Genomic DNA, 18,099 nt, shown 5'->3' with positions numbered 1-18,099 from the left:
GACGCTGCCGATGGACAATTGGAATCATAGCCAAGCTAGACATCGAAGTGTGAACATCCTCGTCATGCCGAAGAAAAGTTTGAAGAATGCTGCAAATAAGTGTCCTGGCCGTTGCCGTGGACGCTGACGCAAGGACGATCCATTATACCGACGTCTTTCAGCCTATGAGTAACTTAAAAGTAACGTCTGTCGATGTGTGGCAACGATCGCGTTGACGTATTCATAGCGACTTGGTCTTATGTATAACGCATTGGTAACGGACACAGAACGTTTCGTTGTGTAATAGATAACTTATACCAACGAATGCTGAACCTGTTGTCGGCCTACACAACCGATGCCCAACGATAGTCTAACTTAGGCATAGCGCGTTGCAAGCATCGCCGATGATGTCGTGACGTAGCCTATTAAAAGGCTGACGCACAACGATTCGAATCATAACTGCCGTAGAAAAGGAAGTGACAACATCGCGGTCACACCTTGGCGATCTTGCCAGCGTATGCCGACCTAAGAAAAATGTGTCTAAAACGTTGGGGCACGTCAAATACGGTATGAGTAAGTTTGGTATTGTGACATCGGTTGTAAGAGTTATCTAATACCAAGTTATCTAATACCAAATCTATACCAAGTTATCTAATCATCTGTCGATGTGTGGAAACGATCGCGTAACGTGCCAACAACACGTTAATCATGGGTTAGAAATAAGTTTCGGGTACGCTAAACATTACCTCGGCGTGTCTCAACTTATGATTAACTTACAAGTAGCATGTGTTGACGTCTGTCAACGATCGCAGACCGTGCATACAACTTGTGGCCAGCGTAGCGGAACGTGTGAGTCATACGCCGGCATACATCGTGAAATTTCAAGCATGAAAAAATTTGAGGACAACCAAAAAGTACAACGTTTAAAGCCAGCGTACAACGACGTATGGCAGTGTTTTTCAGCGTGCTCTCAATGTTATCAAAACTTACCCATAACGTATTCAACGTGTGCCAGCGTTTTAGAAAAAAAATTCAAAAATCGGCATAACTTGGCTAAAACGTCAAGGTGTGACCGAGCCTTTAATAACCTCTTTAAAGTTCCGCCTAACCAGTCACATGCACTTTTGCCATGTGAAGTGGCAAAAAAGTTCCACTCAGCATTGATTCCAAAGTCCTCCAAATGAAAGCACAGGTTCAAAAAATTATACTTATTTTTATATTGTCCCACGCATCCATAAAATGTCTATTTACGTCATGATTTGGTTGCATTTTTACGATCTTTGAACTTTGGCCGAAAATATCTTGAGAACAAAAAAATACTACCCCTCCAGTTTTTTGATGTTATAGTAGACAGTATGAACTTTCATTTTCATGCAAGGTTAGGTCAAGGTCACGAGGTCTTCAAGCTCAAGGTCAAATGTCATGTCCAAGAATCATCCACCCCCTAACTTAACTAGATTGGCGAACCGATGCTGGATTTGCATTCTATGGACAATTACCTTTCCGACGACACCAAAATAATCGAGATAGGGCAAGGGGTTGCTGAGATATGAGGATTTGAATTTTGGTGGAAACGCGACATTAGTCGAAAAGGTCAAAAGTTCTCAAGGTCATATCTCGTCAACCCCTTGTCCGATTTAGCTAAAATTTTGTATGTGAACATAGACTATCATATGTAACATACAGGCAAAAAAAATTGCCAAATATGAGGGGTTCGGGTTGCAACCCTTGGGTGAACTGAGATAGAATGACCCTAATTTCAGTTTTTGTCGGACAGAAGGGTGTAATGCACATATACACTGCCCACAACAATTTTTCCCAGGGACTTTTCCATTTGAGCTGTATTCTTTTGACAGTCATCAAAATAAAATGTTTCATTCTTGAGACGTTACAAGTCAAACAAAAAAGTTGCAAGTCTTCGGTACTCTTTGATCCCGGAATCACACAAGTACAAAGCTCCTGTGTGAAGCAGGATGGCGTCAAGAACTTGAGCATTGTTAAAGTATTATTCCAAATAACACTGAACAACAAATTTCAAAATTTTTTTTTTACTGGAGATGTGTAAAGTGATTAAGACTAATTTGGGTACGCTGATTTCAAAAATCATAACCGTTTTGCTGTATCACGTCAGGATTTTCAGGAACAGAAATATTCCCATTGCCTAGAAGTCAGGATTTCAATGAAATTTACATACGCCTTTAACATGTCTATTTCGTACAATTGTTGTTAACTTGTGTTATATTTCTTTCTTTCAGATAAAGATGAATAGGCGTTCCTGTACCAATCATCCTGACAACTTCTGTTATGTGTGTGGTCGGTATACCAAATAAGATCAACAGCGAAGTATATCTACAGCAGTGAAAATGAAGGCCGCCTACTTTCACTACTTCGGGTGTAAGGTGGGGGACCAAGAACAGAGCTGGGCACCACAAATCTGCTGCACAAGCTGTCACACAACCTTGACTCAGTGGTTGGTGAGCAAGCGCGCGAGCATGCCATTTGCGGTGCCCATGATATGGCGTGAGCCGCAGAATCATCATGATGATTGTTATTTCTGCTGCACAAGCATCGCCGGCTTCAACAAGAAGAATAAAGGTCACATCAAGTACGCTGACTGCGTCTCTGCTCGTAAACCTGTGCCTCATGATGACGAGAACCCCGTTCCAACACCTCCAGCTGATCAGAACATAGCTGTAAGCAGTGGTGAAGAGGATGGTGATGATGAACCTTTTGAACCCGACACTCAAGAATCACACCTTCTGAACCAGGGAGACTTAAATGATCTTGTAAGAGATCTCTCGCTGTCAAAGGCGAAGGCAGAGCTGCTTGGATCAAGGCTGCAGCAGTGGAATCTACTTGAACCTAACACCAAGATATCCTTGTTCAGAGCACGTCACAGAGACATGGCTGAGTTCTTTGAGATGGAAGACACGATGACATTCTGCAGTGACATCAACGGTCTGTTGAAAGAACTTGGGTGTGATCACGATCCTGCAGACTGGCGCCTCTTCATCGACTCGGGGAAGAACAGCTTGAAGGCTGTTTTGCTCCACAATGGCAACGAGAAACCATCAGTCCCACTGGCTCACGCGTTCGGCATGACAGAGACCTATGAGACTATGCGGCAGCTGCTTGATTCCATCAAGTACAATGACTTCAACTGGCACATCTGCGGAGACTTGAAAGTGGTGGCGCTGTTGTTAGGGCTGCAGTCAGGCTACACGAAATACATGTGCTTCCTTTGTCTCTGGGATAGCAGAGACGACAAGAATCACTGGACGAAGAAAGATTGGGAAGAGCGAAAAGAGCATGTACCTGGTCGACACAACGTGAAGCATGTCGCCCTTGTCGACCCAGCCAAGGTTTTCCTTCCACCACTCCACATAAAGCTCGGCTTGATGAAAAGTTTTGTACGGGCAATGGATCTGAATGGGCGTGGGTTTTTATACCTCAAGGAAAAGTTTGGCAACACCTTGTCGGAGGCCAAGATCAAGGCTGGTGTCTTTGTTGGACCGCAAATCCGACAGATTATGAAGGACGAAACTTTTCAGACAACTCTAAACCCCAAAGAGCTGGCAGCGTGGAGGAGCTTCAAAGCTGTGACGGACAACTTCTTGGGGAACGAGCGCGTGGACAACTATGAAGAAATAGTGCAGCAGCTGCTGGAGTCCTTCAGGAAACTTGGCTCCAGGATGTCCCTGAAAATCCATTTCCTACACCAGCACCTGAACTTCTTCCCTGACAACTTGGGAGCAGTCTCGGACGAGCACGGCGAGCGATTCCACCAAGAGATTTCACTCATGGAGACGCGTTACCAAGGGCGGCACAACCCGAACATGATGGGCGATTTCTGCTGGTTCCTGCATCGTGAAACTGACACAGAGCAGCACAAACGCAAAGCCAAATGCCTAAAGCATTTTTAATTACATTCTAGTGGAGTTTTTCTGTAATTTCTATAATTTTGAAGCATTCATGATGAAATAAATGAATAAATGAATTTTTGTAAATTTCATTGAAATCCTGACTTCTAGGCAATGGGAATATTTCTGTTACTGAAAATCCTGACGTGATACAGCAAAACGGTTATGATTTTTGAAATCAGCGTACCCAAATTAGTCTAAATCACTTTACACATCTCCAGTAAAAAAATTTTGTTGTTCAGTGTAATCAACCGCATTGCTTTTGTTATTTTATGGCTTGCCACGATAGCTTAGACTCTCAAAAGATTGTACATTCGGCTTTGAGCTACGTTGCCAGGTTTGAAATCTAAACCCAGCTATAAACTACCACCCTGGTGTTTGGCGCGCATGGCAAGGCATCAATCGGAGGGACATTAAACCGTAAAACACGACGCGTTGCATTTGGAACTGCTATTTCCAAAATGAATAAAAGAATGAGGGAAAAGAATGAAGCCGCTCATGAGCATCATCATTGACTTGCACGGGAAGCAGCAAGAAAAAGAACGAGGTGGGAGAATGAGATGGCTGATGGATTTCAACACAGACTTGCACATCATGCTAAGCAACGAAGACTTTTGAGGGTAATTTGTGCTCAGCAAACACACACAACAGCATCCGTAATGAATCGGACAAAGTATCTGATAATATTGTCCAAGCACATAATTGCAGTCCTGTGACCTCACTAAGCGTGTACTGTTCTGCGAAACATTTCACAAATGAATCAACAGGGAAAGGGGATGGATTTACACTTTGTTGTTCCAAGAGGAAAGCCCAATTACCTCCACTATTTGTCGTACCTGCTCGACTGCAACAACTTTATCAATGCAATGACGGAAAATATCACAACTTCTGAAACAATATCCGAAGTTGTAATTCGGCTTTGCTCCAAACACAGCCATTTCAGATACAATACATTGCCAAAAATATGTGGACGAATCTAATGAGTGGATTCGGCTATTTCATCAACACTCATTGCTGACAGGTGTATAAAATCAAGCACACAGCCATGCAATCTCCATAGACAAACATTGGCAGTGGAATGGGCCGTACTGAAGAGCTCAGTGAATATCAACGTGGCAACTGTCATAGGATGCAACCTTTCCAACAAGTCAGTTCATCAAATTTCTGCCCTGCTAGAGCTGCCCCAGTCAACTGGTGGAAACATCTTGGAGCAACAACAGCTCAGCCACGAAGTGGTTGGCCACACAAGCTCACAGAACGGGACCACCGCGTACTGAAGTGCGTAGCGTGGAAAAACTGTCTGTTGCCGGATGCAACACAATAGTCCAGTAAAACTATGCAGAATATGGCCGAACCTAGAACAAATTGCTTCAGAAGGTTTCTATAGGATCCTCTACATTATATCAAAAGTTATCTCAAAGTTACCCCTCCTAAGGGCCCTAATTTGCATAAATTAAAGATGGCCGCCATGTCAGAATTCAATGTTCAGCAAACTTTTTTCTGGGTGGTTTTAGGGCCCATACATGCATTACCAACAGATAGGAATGTGATATCAATCTATCGAATAAGGCTACTTCCGTTATGATATGACGTCACTATGACGTAGTATTACGTCACGTCATGACATCGTCCCTGATTTTACTGAAAATAGACATTTTGTATCTTGTTATTGTAATTCCCTGTATAATTTGGTTTTGATTGCTGTTTCTTTCGCCCTAGAAGACTCTTTGGGACCAAATACGACCTACTTACATGTCGTCTAATAAACCAGTTGCACTACTTAGTCCAATGACGTTGGGTACATTTTCAGATAATAACTGCGAATTTGTTTTACTTCTGGAATTGTAATTATTGTTTCATCATGTTCACACCACTTTGATTCTTACAAAGATTCTTACAACAGAAAGAAAGAACCGAGACTGTTTTCTAGTAAGGACATATGACTTTCAGAAATCTATCATTCAGGCATGTGAAGAGCGGGGTGATGATGATAGCTGGGCTGGAGATGTAAGGCATAGAAAAAGTAACGCAACAGACTTACCGGCTGCGGACGCTCTCTATCATCATGTCTGCAGTGTTAATTTTCGTTCTAAAAACCTATCTATTCCTCTGCGGTACCAACAAAGTGATGGAAGAGAACGCAGTGTATCAAAACCAGGCCGGAGGTCCGATGTGTCACGGGAAGAAGCCTTCTTCAGTGGTTGATGAACTTAGACAGGATGATGATGAGCAAACTACCGTTACAGACCTTGTGAGAAAAATGTCCCAGATTACCCCAGATGCATATAGCCCAAAATATATGCGTCAGAAACTTGAGCAGCACTTAGGTGATTCTGTTGTAATAACCAATATAAACGGGCGCCCAGATGTGGTCACATTCCGAACAAAAGCTGCCAAAATACTGCAGACATTTTATGATACCCCGTTAACAGATGAAAATCAAATAAAACAGCAAATTGTAAATGCTGCAGCAGACCTCTTTCGCAATGAAATCAAGTGCATTCAAACTTCAAAGGAGACTTATCCCGATAGTAACAAATTAAGCTCACTTGAAGATAACCTGGATTATGTCCCAGGTTTGTTGCGCACATTTCTGGACCGTATTCTAACAGGAAAGACGAAGGATCTCAAAGTTGCTACCCTTGGACAATGCATTGTTCAGATGACCAGACCAAGGATTGTTCTGGCTCCTATTCCCTTCGGTCTTGCTGTTCAAATGCACCACCAGTACGGATCGCTGTTCTTAATTGATAGTTTGAATAATCATGGGCTATGCGTGTCCTATTCAGAGGTACTGAACTTTGAATCAAGTGCAGCTTGTTTTAAGGGCACAGATATTCCAGTAGCTGGACACTTTGGTCAGTACATAGCAGACAATGTTGACCATAATCTGAGGACTTTAGATGGATGTGGTACAGTCCATGCAATGGGCATCATAATGACAATGACCCCTGGTATGCCAAAAAGACAAGGTGCTATTCCACGACTAACCCACCTCTCAACTGCAGGTGGACTGGAGGATACCAAAATTGCAATTCGCCACTATAGATACTTTCAAGGGAAGAGCCTTCCATTGGTATTCAGGAAATTGCCCCTGCTTGAAATCGCCGATGAACAGCATGGAAAACTGGACATTTTGTGGAAAGTATCATGGTCCCTTCGACCATGTTCTCCAGGCTGGAGTGGAATGATGCAGGCATTGCGCAAGAGTGACCATCCAGGAAAGGCTACTGTTCACTTTCTTCCTATGTTGGATCTTGACCCAACTGATATGACCTGCATTTATTCAACACTCCACTTCGTTGCGACTGAAAGCAAGCGCCAAGGCACAGTTCCAGTGGTAACATTCGACCAGCCTCTCTGGTGGAAATCTAGAACAATCATTCTGAATGAAGATGCAGCCAGCATTCTCAAGCCAATCATACTGATACTTGGGGGTTTTCACACCGCAATGAGTTACCTTGGCAGTATCGGTTACAGAATGGAAGGATCGGGCCTGAAGGAAATGCTGGAGCTAGTTTATGCTGGCAATGCTGTGGCGCACATGTAAGGTGGAAAGGCATATGCAAGGGCTGTTAGAGGACACTTCCTGGTAGACACTGCTTTAAATGCGATCCTCTTAACACGATGCTATGATGTACCAGTTTTTTCAGAAGAGGAAGACGTCCTAGATACCTCAGATGACCTTCGGGAGGCCCTGAAATGCTGTGATGCTATCCTGGCAGAGGAGATGACTGACGAAGTGGTTTGCCAGCAGGATGTGTTTGACCGGATAAAGGAGAAAATGGGAGCAGAGAAAGAACGTTTGTCTGAGTTCCCAACAGGAAGCCTTTGGATCCAGTACATGGGAATGGTGGATTTGCTGAAGATGTTCCTGAGATCTCAAAGAACGGGTGACTTTCAGTTGTAACTGAGGTGTCTTGCCGCATCTGGACCACAACATGAAATCAGTGCAGATCCATCTTCAGGATATGCTGGAATTGAAAGAAACAAGCCCTGATGTCTACAACAGGTTCAGTTCTGGTCTTTTTGTCATCCGGCACAGTGACCGCTTCTGGGCTGGGTTGCCTAGTGACCGAGTCATCGAACAGGTTCTTATGCGGACAATCAAAACCACAGGGGGTTTGACAAGAGGCCTGGGTATGGAAGAGAAGCAGCGGACACGCTGGCTTCTTGCAATGCCCGCCTGTGCTGACATCAATGAATCGATGCAGGAACTTGCAGGTGAAACAAAAAATACTAGTGATCAGCATTAGGACCTTTTTGTTGCACGGAAGGAACGCGATCATAAAGACACTTACGAGATTTTCCAGTACCTCAATGACTACAACCCATTCGTGTCAGAAGGAGGATTACACAGCGTAGCCACTGGGGTGACTGCAAGTGCCTCGTGTAACCCACATGAAGCAAGGAAATTCGGAGAAGCTATCTTGGACAAAATGGAGGGACAAAACGCATTCGACTTTGTCTTCAGAAGGAAGGAACAAATAGAAAGAATGGGAATGAAACAGCTGGTTGTGGATGGCGAAAAACTGAAAGTTGACCCTCAGCTTCTCTTTCAGAGGCTGCTAATTCTAGCTCACAACAGTGACTATAGCTTGGATGATCTATTGAAATATGAAGTTTCTACGCAACCGTCAGCATTGTTTGATAAACACGGTCTTCTCCGCCAGGCAAACAAGCCACAACTGGCTAATGCGCTACCGTCCACTTCATCAAATGATGGCCAGCAGACGCGTGACAGCAAACCAGTGTACAATGTCCTCGATGGAGGTTCTCTTTTACAGAGATTTCCCTGGAAAAGGGGTGAAACGTTTGACTCCATAGCTTCTACATACGTCAAGTATGTGAACACGTTTGCAAATCCACTTGTAGTTTTCGATGGATATGAAACGGACAGCTACACAAAATATACGACTCATCTCAGGTGATCAAAGGGTGCAGTTGGTCCAAAGGTGTTCTTCACTGGCAGCATGGCGCTAAAGTCGAAAAAGGAACACTTTTTGGCAAACGTCGAAAATAAGCAGAAATTCATCAATTTCCTGTCTGAAAAACTCCAAACCCAGGGTATCAAAACATTGCACTCCAAAGGTGACGCTGATCTTTTGATTGCATTGACTGGGGTGAAGTGCGCAAAAATTGGTGCTACACATGTTATCGGAGAAGACATCGACCTTCTGGTGTTACTTTGTCACCATGCTGAAGGGGACATGAATGAGTTGACATTTCGATCGGACAAAGCAGTGAAACCAGATAAAAACACTAAAATTAGAGAGTGGCAGATCAATGCTTTGCAGACTTCTCTGGGTGAAAAGCTTTGCTACCTGTTACCCATCATCCATGCCATTGGAGATTGTGACACAACTTCGAGATTGTATGGGATTGGCAAAGGACTACCTCTCAAAAAGGCGATGTCAAACTCTTCGTTTGCAAAGCAGCTGGAGCAAGTGTTGGATTGTTCCACTCGTGAGGAGATGAAAACCTCAGGGGAGATGGTCCTAGTAGAATTATACGGAGGCAAGAACACAGAGTCCTTCGATTCACTGAGGATAAGGAAGTTCAAGGACAAAGTAGTGAGGTGTGCTTCCAGCGTAGAGATGAAAAATCTTCCACCCTCACTGGATGCCGGACAGTACCACATATATCGAGCCTTCTACCAAGCTAAATGTTGGATGTCAAAGGATGAGAAATGTGCATTGAGGGCAGTAGAATGGGGATGGCAGGATCTGCAGGGCAAACTTATACCGAAAACAATGGACTGTCAGCCTGCCCCTCACAATATTCTAAAGTTGATAAGGTGCCAGTGTGAAGGGGACTGCTCCACAAACAGATGCAGCTGCAGAAAGCAAGGCCTGAAATGTACAAATGTCTGTAGTGAATGTCATGGTGATGACTGTTCCAATAGCACAGCTATTGACGTGACTGAGGACGACACGGACTTGTAACTCACGGGGGGGCTGAGCTAAGTAGTGCAGCTGGTTTATTGGACGACATGTAAGTAGGTAGTATTTGGTCCCAAAGAGTCTTCTAGGGCTAAAGAAACAGCAATCAAAACCAAATTCTACAGGGAATTACAATAACAAGGTACAAAATGTCTATTTTCAGTAAAATCAGGGACTACGTCATGACATGACGTAATACTACGTCATAGTGACGTCATATCATAACAGAAGTAGCCTTATTCGATAGATTGATATCACATTCCTATCTGTTGGTAATACATGTATGGGCCCTAAAACCACCCAGAAAAAAGTTTGCTGTACATTGAATTCTGACATGGCGTCTATCTTTAATTTATGCAAATTAGGGCCCTTAGGTGGGGTAACTTTGAGATAACTTTCGATATGATGTTCAGTGGGGTCCAATGAACCAGTCAAAGCAAAAAAAATCTTCTGAAGCAATTTGTTCAAGGTATTTTATAATTTTACTGGACTACTCACTAACAAGTTCCAAACTGACTCTGGAAGCAATGTCAGCATGAGCACTGTAAACCAAGAGCTTCATGAAATGGGTTTGCATGGCTGAGCAACCGCACAGAAGCTTAAGGTTACCATGCGCAATGCCAAGCGTTGGCTGGAGTAGTGTAAAGCTCACTGCCATTGGACTCTGGAGCAGTGGAAACGCGTTCTCTGGAGTGATGAATCACACTACACCACCATCTGGCAGTCTGACGGACGAATCTGGGTTTGGCAGATGCCGGGAGAACGCGACCTGCCCAAATAAATCGTGCCAACTGTGAAGTTTGGTGGAGGAGGAATAATGGTCTGGGGTTGTTTTTCATGGTTCGGGCGAGGACCTTTAATTCCAGTGAAGGGAAATCTTAACGCTACAGCATGCAATGACATTCTAGATGCTTCTGTCCTTCTAACTTTGTGGCAACAGTTTGGGGAAGGCCCTTTCCTGTTTCAGCATGACAAGGCCCCGGTGCACAAAGCGAGGTCCATACAGAAATGGTTTGTCGAGATTGGTGTGGAAGAACTCGAATGGTCTGCATGGAGCCCTGACCTCAACCTCATCGAACACCTTTGGGATGAACAGTGCCCGACCTCAGGTATGCTCTTGTGGCTGAATGGAAGCAAATCCGAACAGCAATGTTCCAACATCTGGTGTGGAAAGCCTTCCCAGAAGAGTGGAGGCTGTTTCGCAACAAAGGGGGGGACCAACTCCATATTAATACCCATGATTTTGGAATAAGATGGAGCCTGGTGTTGGCGCAGTGGTTAGGGCAGCGGCTTGGGATCCAAAAGGTCCTGAGTTCAAGCCCGTTGAGCCACTGAATTAATACACCAGGGGGTTGACTCAGCCTATTCATCCTTCCGAGGTTGGCGAAATGAGTACCAGTGTACTGGGCCGGTGTATACCCCGGTTAAAATAGGTGTACCATATCCCTGTGTCGTAAGCGGCGACCAGGGTGCGTCAGGAAGGGCATCCGGCGTAAAACATGTGCCAAATCACTATGCGGATCATACGGATGATCCGCTGTGGCGACCCCTAACGGGAGCAGCCGAAAGAAGAAGATTTTAGAATAAGATGTTGGACGAGGAGGTGTCCGCATACTTTTGGCCAAGTAGTGCATATGAAATTTATAAACAAACTATTCACACGTACATGGACATGTCGTCACATGTTGCATGAATTAAATAAATTGTGTACATTATATATCATTTCTGGATCTGATGAATTGCCAGTACATTGTGGAAGATTCTAGATCATTGGTCCCCAACCTGCGGCCCACGGAGCCCTATACTGCGGCCCGCGAGGACTTTCCAATCAAAACACATTTCCATGATGGAATTTTAAAGGGGTTTACACAATGCCACTGCCGGCCACTGCCGGCAGGCGCCGTCACCTGAAAAACCTTACACAATGCCGCTGCCGGCCACTGCTGCTTACCGCCGGGAGGAATCAAATCAATTTGCATCAATAAAACTCAATAAAAAGCATCAATTTTTTTCTGGCTCCCAACATCCTTGGGAGTAGTGAATGCGGCCTGTGGGATCAAAAGGTTGGGGACCACTGTTCTAGATGCAGCATCAAACTCAAGATGTCCAAATGTTACACATTTCTATGCCCGTGGTTTTCCCATGGGTGCCCCACTCGTCATATATAATCTGCGCCAGTCTGTCTGTGTCTGTCTGTCCATCCATCCATTTGGGGAGGGGATTCTCAGTTCAGGGCTATTCAATATCAGATTATTCAAAATCAAATCGCTGCCATTTTGTTTGCTCCGTATAGCCTCTTTTGTAAGGCTCGCACTTTCTTTCTCTCATGGCTTTAGCTTCACTCCAATTCGATATCCGATTTCTTTTTTTTGTAGTCGCTAAGATGGTGTAAGTTTCGGATGCAAAAAAAGAAAGAAAATTCGTGTTTTTAGACAAAATATGCATTATAAGTGAAATAACCTGCAATATAAAGTCCATTCAGACTCCCTCACAACTAAATCTCAACTCTAATTCACCTTCCAATTTCATTTTTTGTCATCGTTAACAGGGAAAGGGGATGGATTTACACATTGTTGCTTCAAGAGGAAAGTCCAATTACCTCCACGATTTGCCGTACCTGCTCGACTGCAACAACTTTATCAAGCTCATGATGGAAAATATCGCAACTTCCAAGACAATATCCAAAGTTTCAATTTGGCTTTGCTCCAAATACAGCTATTTCAGATATCTGGCATTTATAAACAAACTATACTTCACATGTGCATGGACATGTATTCACATGTGATGTAATCACATGCTATGTGAAGTAAATAAAGTGTATGTTACATCATTTCTGGATCTGAAGAATTGCCAGCAACCATTTTGGAAGATTCTATGCGCAGCGTCGAACTCAAGATGTCCAAATGTCATACATTTCTATGCCCTTGGGTTTCCCATGGGTGCCCCACTAGTTATTCTGAAAGATGTAATTTTGTGTCTGTCTGACCACGATGCAGTTGGTCATGACTTAACCAATCTCAACAAAACTTGCCATGGGGGAAACAAAGGATCATGCAACGGAGGTTGCAGCGAATTCATTTGTCCCCCTCCCCAAGGGGTTTTTCCGCCTTGGACAAAGACCATGTTAATGTGTATAAATAGCTTTTCATGGCGTTTTTCCAAGGTCACTTCCAATACCAAAATTAAAAATAACAACACCATTAATGTTAATGGCATAATAATAATAATAATAATAATAATGATATAAATGATAATAATATTAACGTGCTGCTGTCTGTTCATCACATGAAGAAGAAGCAAGACATCAAGCATATCATCTTTTGAGGACATTTTACGTTCAAAATGGTGAGTCGGCAATAATAATAATAATAATAATAATAATAATAATAACAACAATAACATAATAAACATCGGGGCAATACCCCTGGGCGCTCACCTAGTAGTAGCTGGATAAGATAACCAGGGAACCACTGGTAGGCATGGATGACCCACAAAATATGTAATAGAGAAGAAAGTAATTACTTATGGATTTTCTTTTTAATGTCATGAACAATCTTTGGTATATCACGGGTGATTAAAGTTGTGGTCAAGTTTCATCGAAATTGTTTGTGTGGTTTCAGAGAAATGAGCAAATACATATTTTGGGGGGCAACACCCCCCTCCACCCCCGTAGAACCCCGAAGACACCAACTTTTTTTTTAATATTGTGAACAATCTTTTATACGTCACGGGTGATGAAAGTTGTGGACAAGTTTCATTGACATTCTGGATGTAGTTTCAGAGAAAAAAAAGCAAATACACATTTTGGGGGGCAACCCCCCCTTAAACTCCCTCAGACTCCGATTTTTCAAATGTCATGAACAAACTTTGGTACATCACGGGTGATGAAGGTTGTGGTGATTCATCGGAATTGTGTGTGTAGTTTCTGAGAAGAAAGCAAATACCTTTTTAAGGGGGCACAACTCGCCCATAGACCACCTTAGACCCCAATTTTTTTATTTTTTTTTAATGCCATGAACAATCTTTGGTACATCATGGGTGATGAAGGTTGTAATCAAGTTTCATCGAAATTGTGTGTGTAGTTTCGGCGAAGAAAGCAAATACATATTTTGGGGGGCAACCCCCCTTAAAACCCCCAAGAGCCCGATTTTTCTAATGTCATGAACAAACTTCGGTACACCATGGTTGATGAAGGTTGGAGTCAGGTTAATTGGAATTGTGTGTGTCGTTTCTGAGAATAAAGCAAATATCTCTTTGGGGGGCAACCCTCGTCGACCTTCATAGGCCCCCTTAGGACTCGATTTTTTTTTAATTCCATGAACAAACTTTGGAACAAACATGGTGATGAATGTTGTGGTAAAGTTTCATCAAAATCCGATGTGTAGTTTCAGAGAAGTTGCAAATATTTGTGGATGGACGACATGCCATCGCATAAGCTCCCCGGAACTACGTACCAGGTGAGCTAATATTATCAACGTTATTGCAAAATAATAATATTGCAAATAATAACAGTAATGGTAATAACACCAACTCCCTCCCAGATCCCCAACCTCCCAAGTAAGTCTAAAGTTTCATTTTCACACATCATGGTGTGAGAAAATGTATAATCAAGATAAAAGGACTGGAAATGCACAACCCCACCACCCCGCACCCCCTCCCCCCACCCACTTCCATAGTGAGTGTGTTTCTAGTCCCCTAAATCTGCACATTTATCACCCAAGGTCAGTTACAATTTACACAACAGCAAGTTATCATTACACTCGATAATAATTAATCAATGAAAGAAACAAAGTTGAAAGAGAAAAAGCAAACATCAAGTTGTCAAAAACGAATCACTCTTGTAACTTTTATTTAATGTTGACTCACAAATACCTTGTGCGTCGATGAATGGAGGGATACCAGAAATTCCAGCGAGCCTGCTCCTTCTGCTCGTACTTCGCATGCCGTGCCCCAAATGCTTCGTCAGAAAGATCCTCCACCTACACAATTTGAACATTCATGAACACTACCCAAATCCACGAAATTACAAGTCCCTTCTAGGATAAACAGACAATGCACACAAATATACAGGGGGTCAAAGAAAATGTTGACTATTTTTATTTTCTTTCAATGAAGGTAAGCAATAAATTTTATCACCACATCATAATGTAACGTGCATGTTTAGATTTTTGCATCCAGTGCATTTTTGGCAATGAGCGAGTGGAACAGTTTTTCATCACTTGTGGACAAAGGGTCAAAAAACAGGCACACAGTCGTCCATGAAGGAAGGAACAACTCCCCACACTGAAAGAGTTGTCGACTTTCTCAGTGAACATTTCTCTTTAGTCTCCAGACAGGCACGAGAGTAGAATGACGTTGGCCACTTGCAGCTTCGACTTGAATCCATTGGATGATTATATATGGGGACATTTGACGAGTCAAGTCTTCACACAAACACCACAAACTTTGATGGAGCAGAGGCTAAAACCTGTGGAATTGTGCAGCTCAATTGACGTAGACTTGTGTTGCAGTGGTTTAAAATTTTATTGGTCGGTTGGGGCAACAAAAGTGCACTTCGTATTTTTTTATTTTTGAAGGATTCAGGATACTGGAACAAAATTACTGCCTGTTTTCAAAAGATACTTGAGGAATTTTAATGTCCACAAAGTAGGTGAAACAGCTGACTTTATATTATACCCAAGAAAGCAAGGTTTGTGGACGAAATACTCCCTCTTGGGACTGCATCTTAACAGAAGTTTTACATTAAGCTCAACAGCATCAGAGATGAACTCAACTTCTCAAAGCATTCCATCAGCTGACTTATCCTGGATATTTTCAAATCAGCAACCCCTCTCCTGTGAAGATTCAAACCCCTCTCGTGGGTAGATTAGATGGTTCCAGCATGCCTCTGGCTGTATTTGTTTTGCAAAGCCACAGCAAGTGCTGATTTGCAATTGATTAGAAGAGAGAAAATGCCTGTCTGATAAATGGAATAATATTTCAATCCTGGAAAATCTCATTCTCACGCTGTTGCTTCAAAGGATTGTCAAACGAACCCGGCGATTTCCATGGTCAGCCACTGGAAAAGGTTCAGTCTCTTGAACCTCTAGGCCTTTTTTAGATCCAAGGTTGAGGCTTGAGAAAGAGCTGGAACAAAGAACAGAACATAAAGCAGGGAAACGCACCAGCAGCAGCACATGCAGAAACAACAGAGGGGCATTTGATGGAAGATGGTGTTTTTGAGTGTTTCTCTGCTTTCCACTGTGTTCTGTGCTCCATCTCTTTCACAAGCTTCGACTTTGTGTACAAAAATAATTCATGAAACAGGACTGGGCCGAAGACACTGCCTTGGTTCACTCTAGAATTGACATGGTGAAGAGGCGAGAAGATCCCATTGACAGCTATGCACCCAGCCACCCAGCACAAAAGGTTGCCTTTGATGCCATAACCTGAGAGTTTGGACAACAAGGTGGGGTGACAGACGATCAAATGATCAAGATATGTTCAGAGAAATGGACCTGATCTCTTATCAGATTCATGGCCCCAATCCATTGTTAGTAGAGGAGCAGAAGCATGTCCAGGGTGGAGTGAGCAGGTCAGAAACCAAACTGAAGGTCTGAGATAAAGCTATTGCAGAGAAGGAAGGACTTCATATCAACTGTGATGATGGATACCATGACTTTGGTTATAACTTGAAGGAAGCTAATGGACCTGTAAGAAAGAGGATCTGTTTTACACCATTATTGTCAAAAACAGTATGTCGGCTGACATCCAAGTAGACAGATGTTAACTGTGGGCAAATGATAAGTTGACGAGCAGAAAAAGGAAATGTCTATGCTTCACCATCAGTCATGACCTCTCCTGGGCCAACCACATTGCAAAGTTGGCCTCTAAACCCAGTAGCCGATTGGGCATTCTTTGTCATTCCAAATACTGTCTTGAAAAATCAGAACTACTCACAGCTAATAAAGCCTTTGTCCATAACTAAATGAAGTTGTGCTGTGATTGGCTTGAGCTCAGCATCACATCTGTATCTCCTGGAAAATGTGGAATTTTGAGCTCTCAATATTTGGCATCTCCAGCAATGAATACAAATCATATAACATGTTGCTCTCTAATCACAGATAGGTCAGTGGGCTCTGCTTTTTAATCGCTTCTTCTGTTCCCTCTTCTTTCTCTTTTTTTTTTTTGTCCCTCTCCCCCTTTTTTTTTTGTATACCTTGGTCGAGGCTCGTATGAGAGCTAACACACAACTCACAGCAAGGAGGCATGAGACAAGAGGGGCGGGAGTGGAAGGGACAAAACAGTGGGGAACAGACACATTAGGTGAACTGTGGAAGGGAGAGGGATAGGGATGGGACGGGGAACATGGCGAAGAGAAGATGGACATTACAGGGACTTTCAGGAAGGAAAGCAGGAGAAATGAAGGAAGTGGGCTTGGGTGGATTATCGGGGGTAGAAAAGATCGAGAATTTGGATGGGGGAAGATAAGAGGTGGTGGTGAACAGCTGTTTTGAAAGCCTGGAGGGAATAATGGGATTGATTAGAGTGAGGGAGTTTATTCCAAAGGCGGGAAAAAAGAGGAATGAAAGAGTGAAGATGAGCAGTGATTCGTGATTTTGGTAGTTTTACCAGAAGGGGGTTGTTGGCAGACCTTGAGCGCCCTGTGGAAATGTGGTGGGGACAAATCGCAGAGAGAGCAGGGGGGCAAGGCTGGAGAGGAGTCGGTAGAAGACAGAAAGACCACCGACCAACCTGCGGTGATCGAGTGAGAGGCCCAAAGACTCAGCTTCATTGCGGGAGATGCCGATGATCTTAAATGCCCTGGTTTCGACAGCGTGAAGCCGAGAAAGGTGGGAGGCAGGAGCACCAGCCCAGAGGGGAGAGCAGTACTCCATCAGGCTATGGACAAAAGCTTTGTAAGTGGTCAGGAGCTCAAGAGGGCCGAGGAAGGACTTAGCACGACGGAGGATTCCCAGTCGGCGACTGGCTTTTGAGGCGAGGTTGGAAATGTGACTTTCCCAGGAAAGGTCATGGCAGATAGTGAGACCTAGAAGCTTGAAAGAAAAGACTTCTTCCAGAGGATTGTTGAGAAAGTGGATGGGGGGGTTTTGTAAACGGTCCTTTCGAAGAGACATAGTGAGAGTGTGAGATTTAATTCATTCTTCCTACATTCATTCTTCCAAAAACCCTTCCTGGTTTTAAAATTTCACAAAATCCAGGCTGATTACACACTTCAACTTTTCTGTCTGGTTTGTGGAGCCACCTTCCTGAGGCTG

General features: G+C 43.4%; 1 protein-coding gene across 9 annotated transcripts in view; it reads right to left on the bottom strand.

Annotated features, from left to right (window-relative positions):
* KANSL1 (KAT8 regulatory NSL complex subunit 1) overlaps positions 1–18,099 on the bottom strand; it is a 351,273-nt gene that overhangs the window by 31,925 nt on the left and 301,249 nt on the right. For 8 of the 9 annotated variants that reach the window (XM_085879826.1, XM_085879819.1, XM_085879820.1 and 5 more), the window contains one exon: positions 14,714–14,820. The exons of the other annotated variant lie outside the window; for it this stretch is intronic. In XM_085879826.1, the coding sequence (XP_085735952.1) occupies positions 14,714–14,820 (107 nt within the window). The remainder of the gene's footprint in view (positions 1–14,713; positions 14,821–18,099) is intronic. 9 annotated transcript variants of the gene reach the window in all.

The sequence above is a fragment of the Eptatretus burgeri genome, chromosome 4, assembly GCF_056783735.1.
Source record: "Eptatretus burgeri isolate ZD-2024b chromosome 4, Ebu_testis_v1, whole genome shotgun sequence".
In the NCBI taxonomy this organism is placed as follows: Eukaryota; Metazoa; Chordata; class Myxini; order Myxiniformes; family Myxinidae; genus Eptatretus; species Eptatretus burgeri.
The sequence above is the reverse complement of the archived record's forward strand: the minus strand, read 5'-3'. Positions and strand labels throughout refer to the sequence as shown.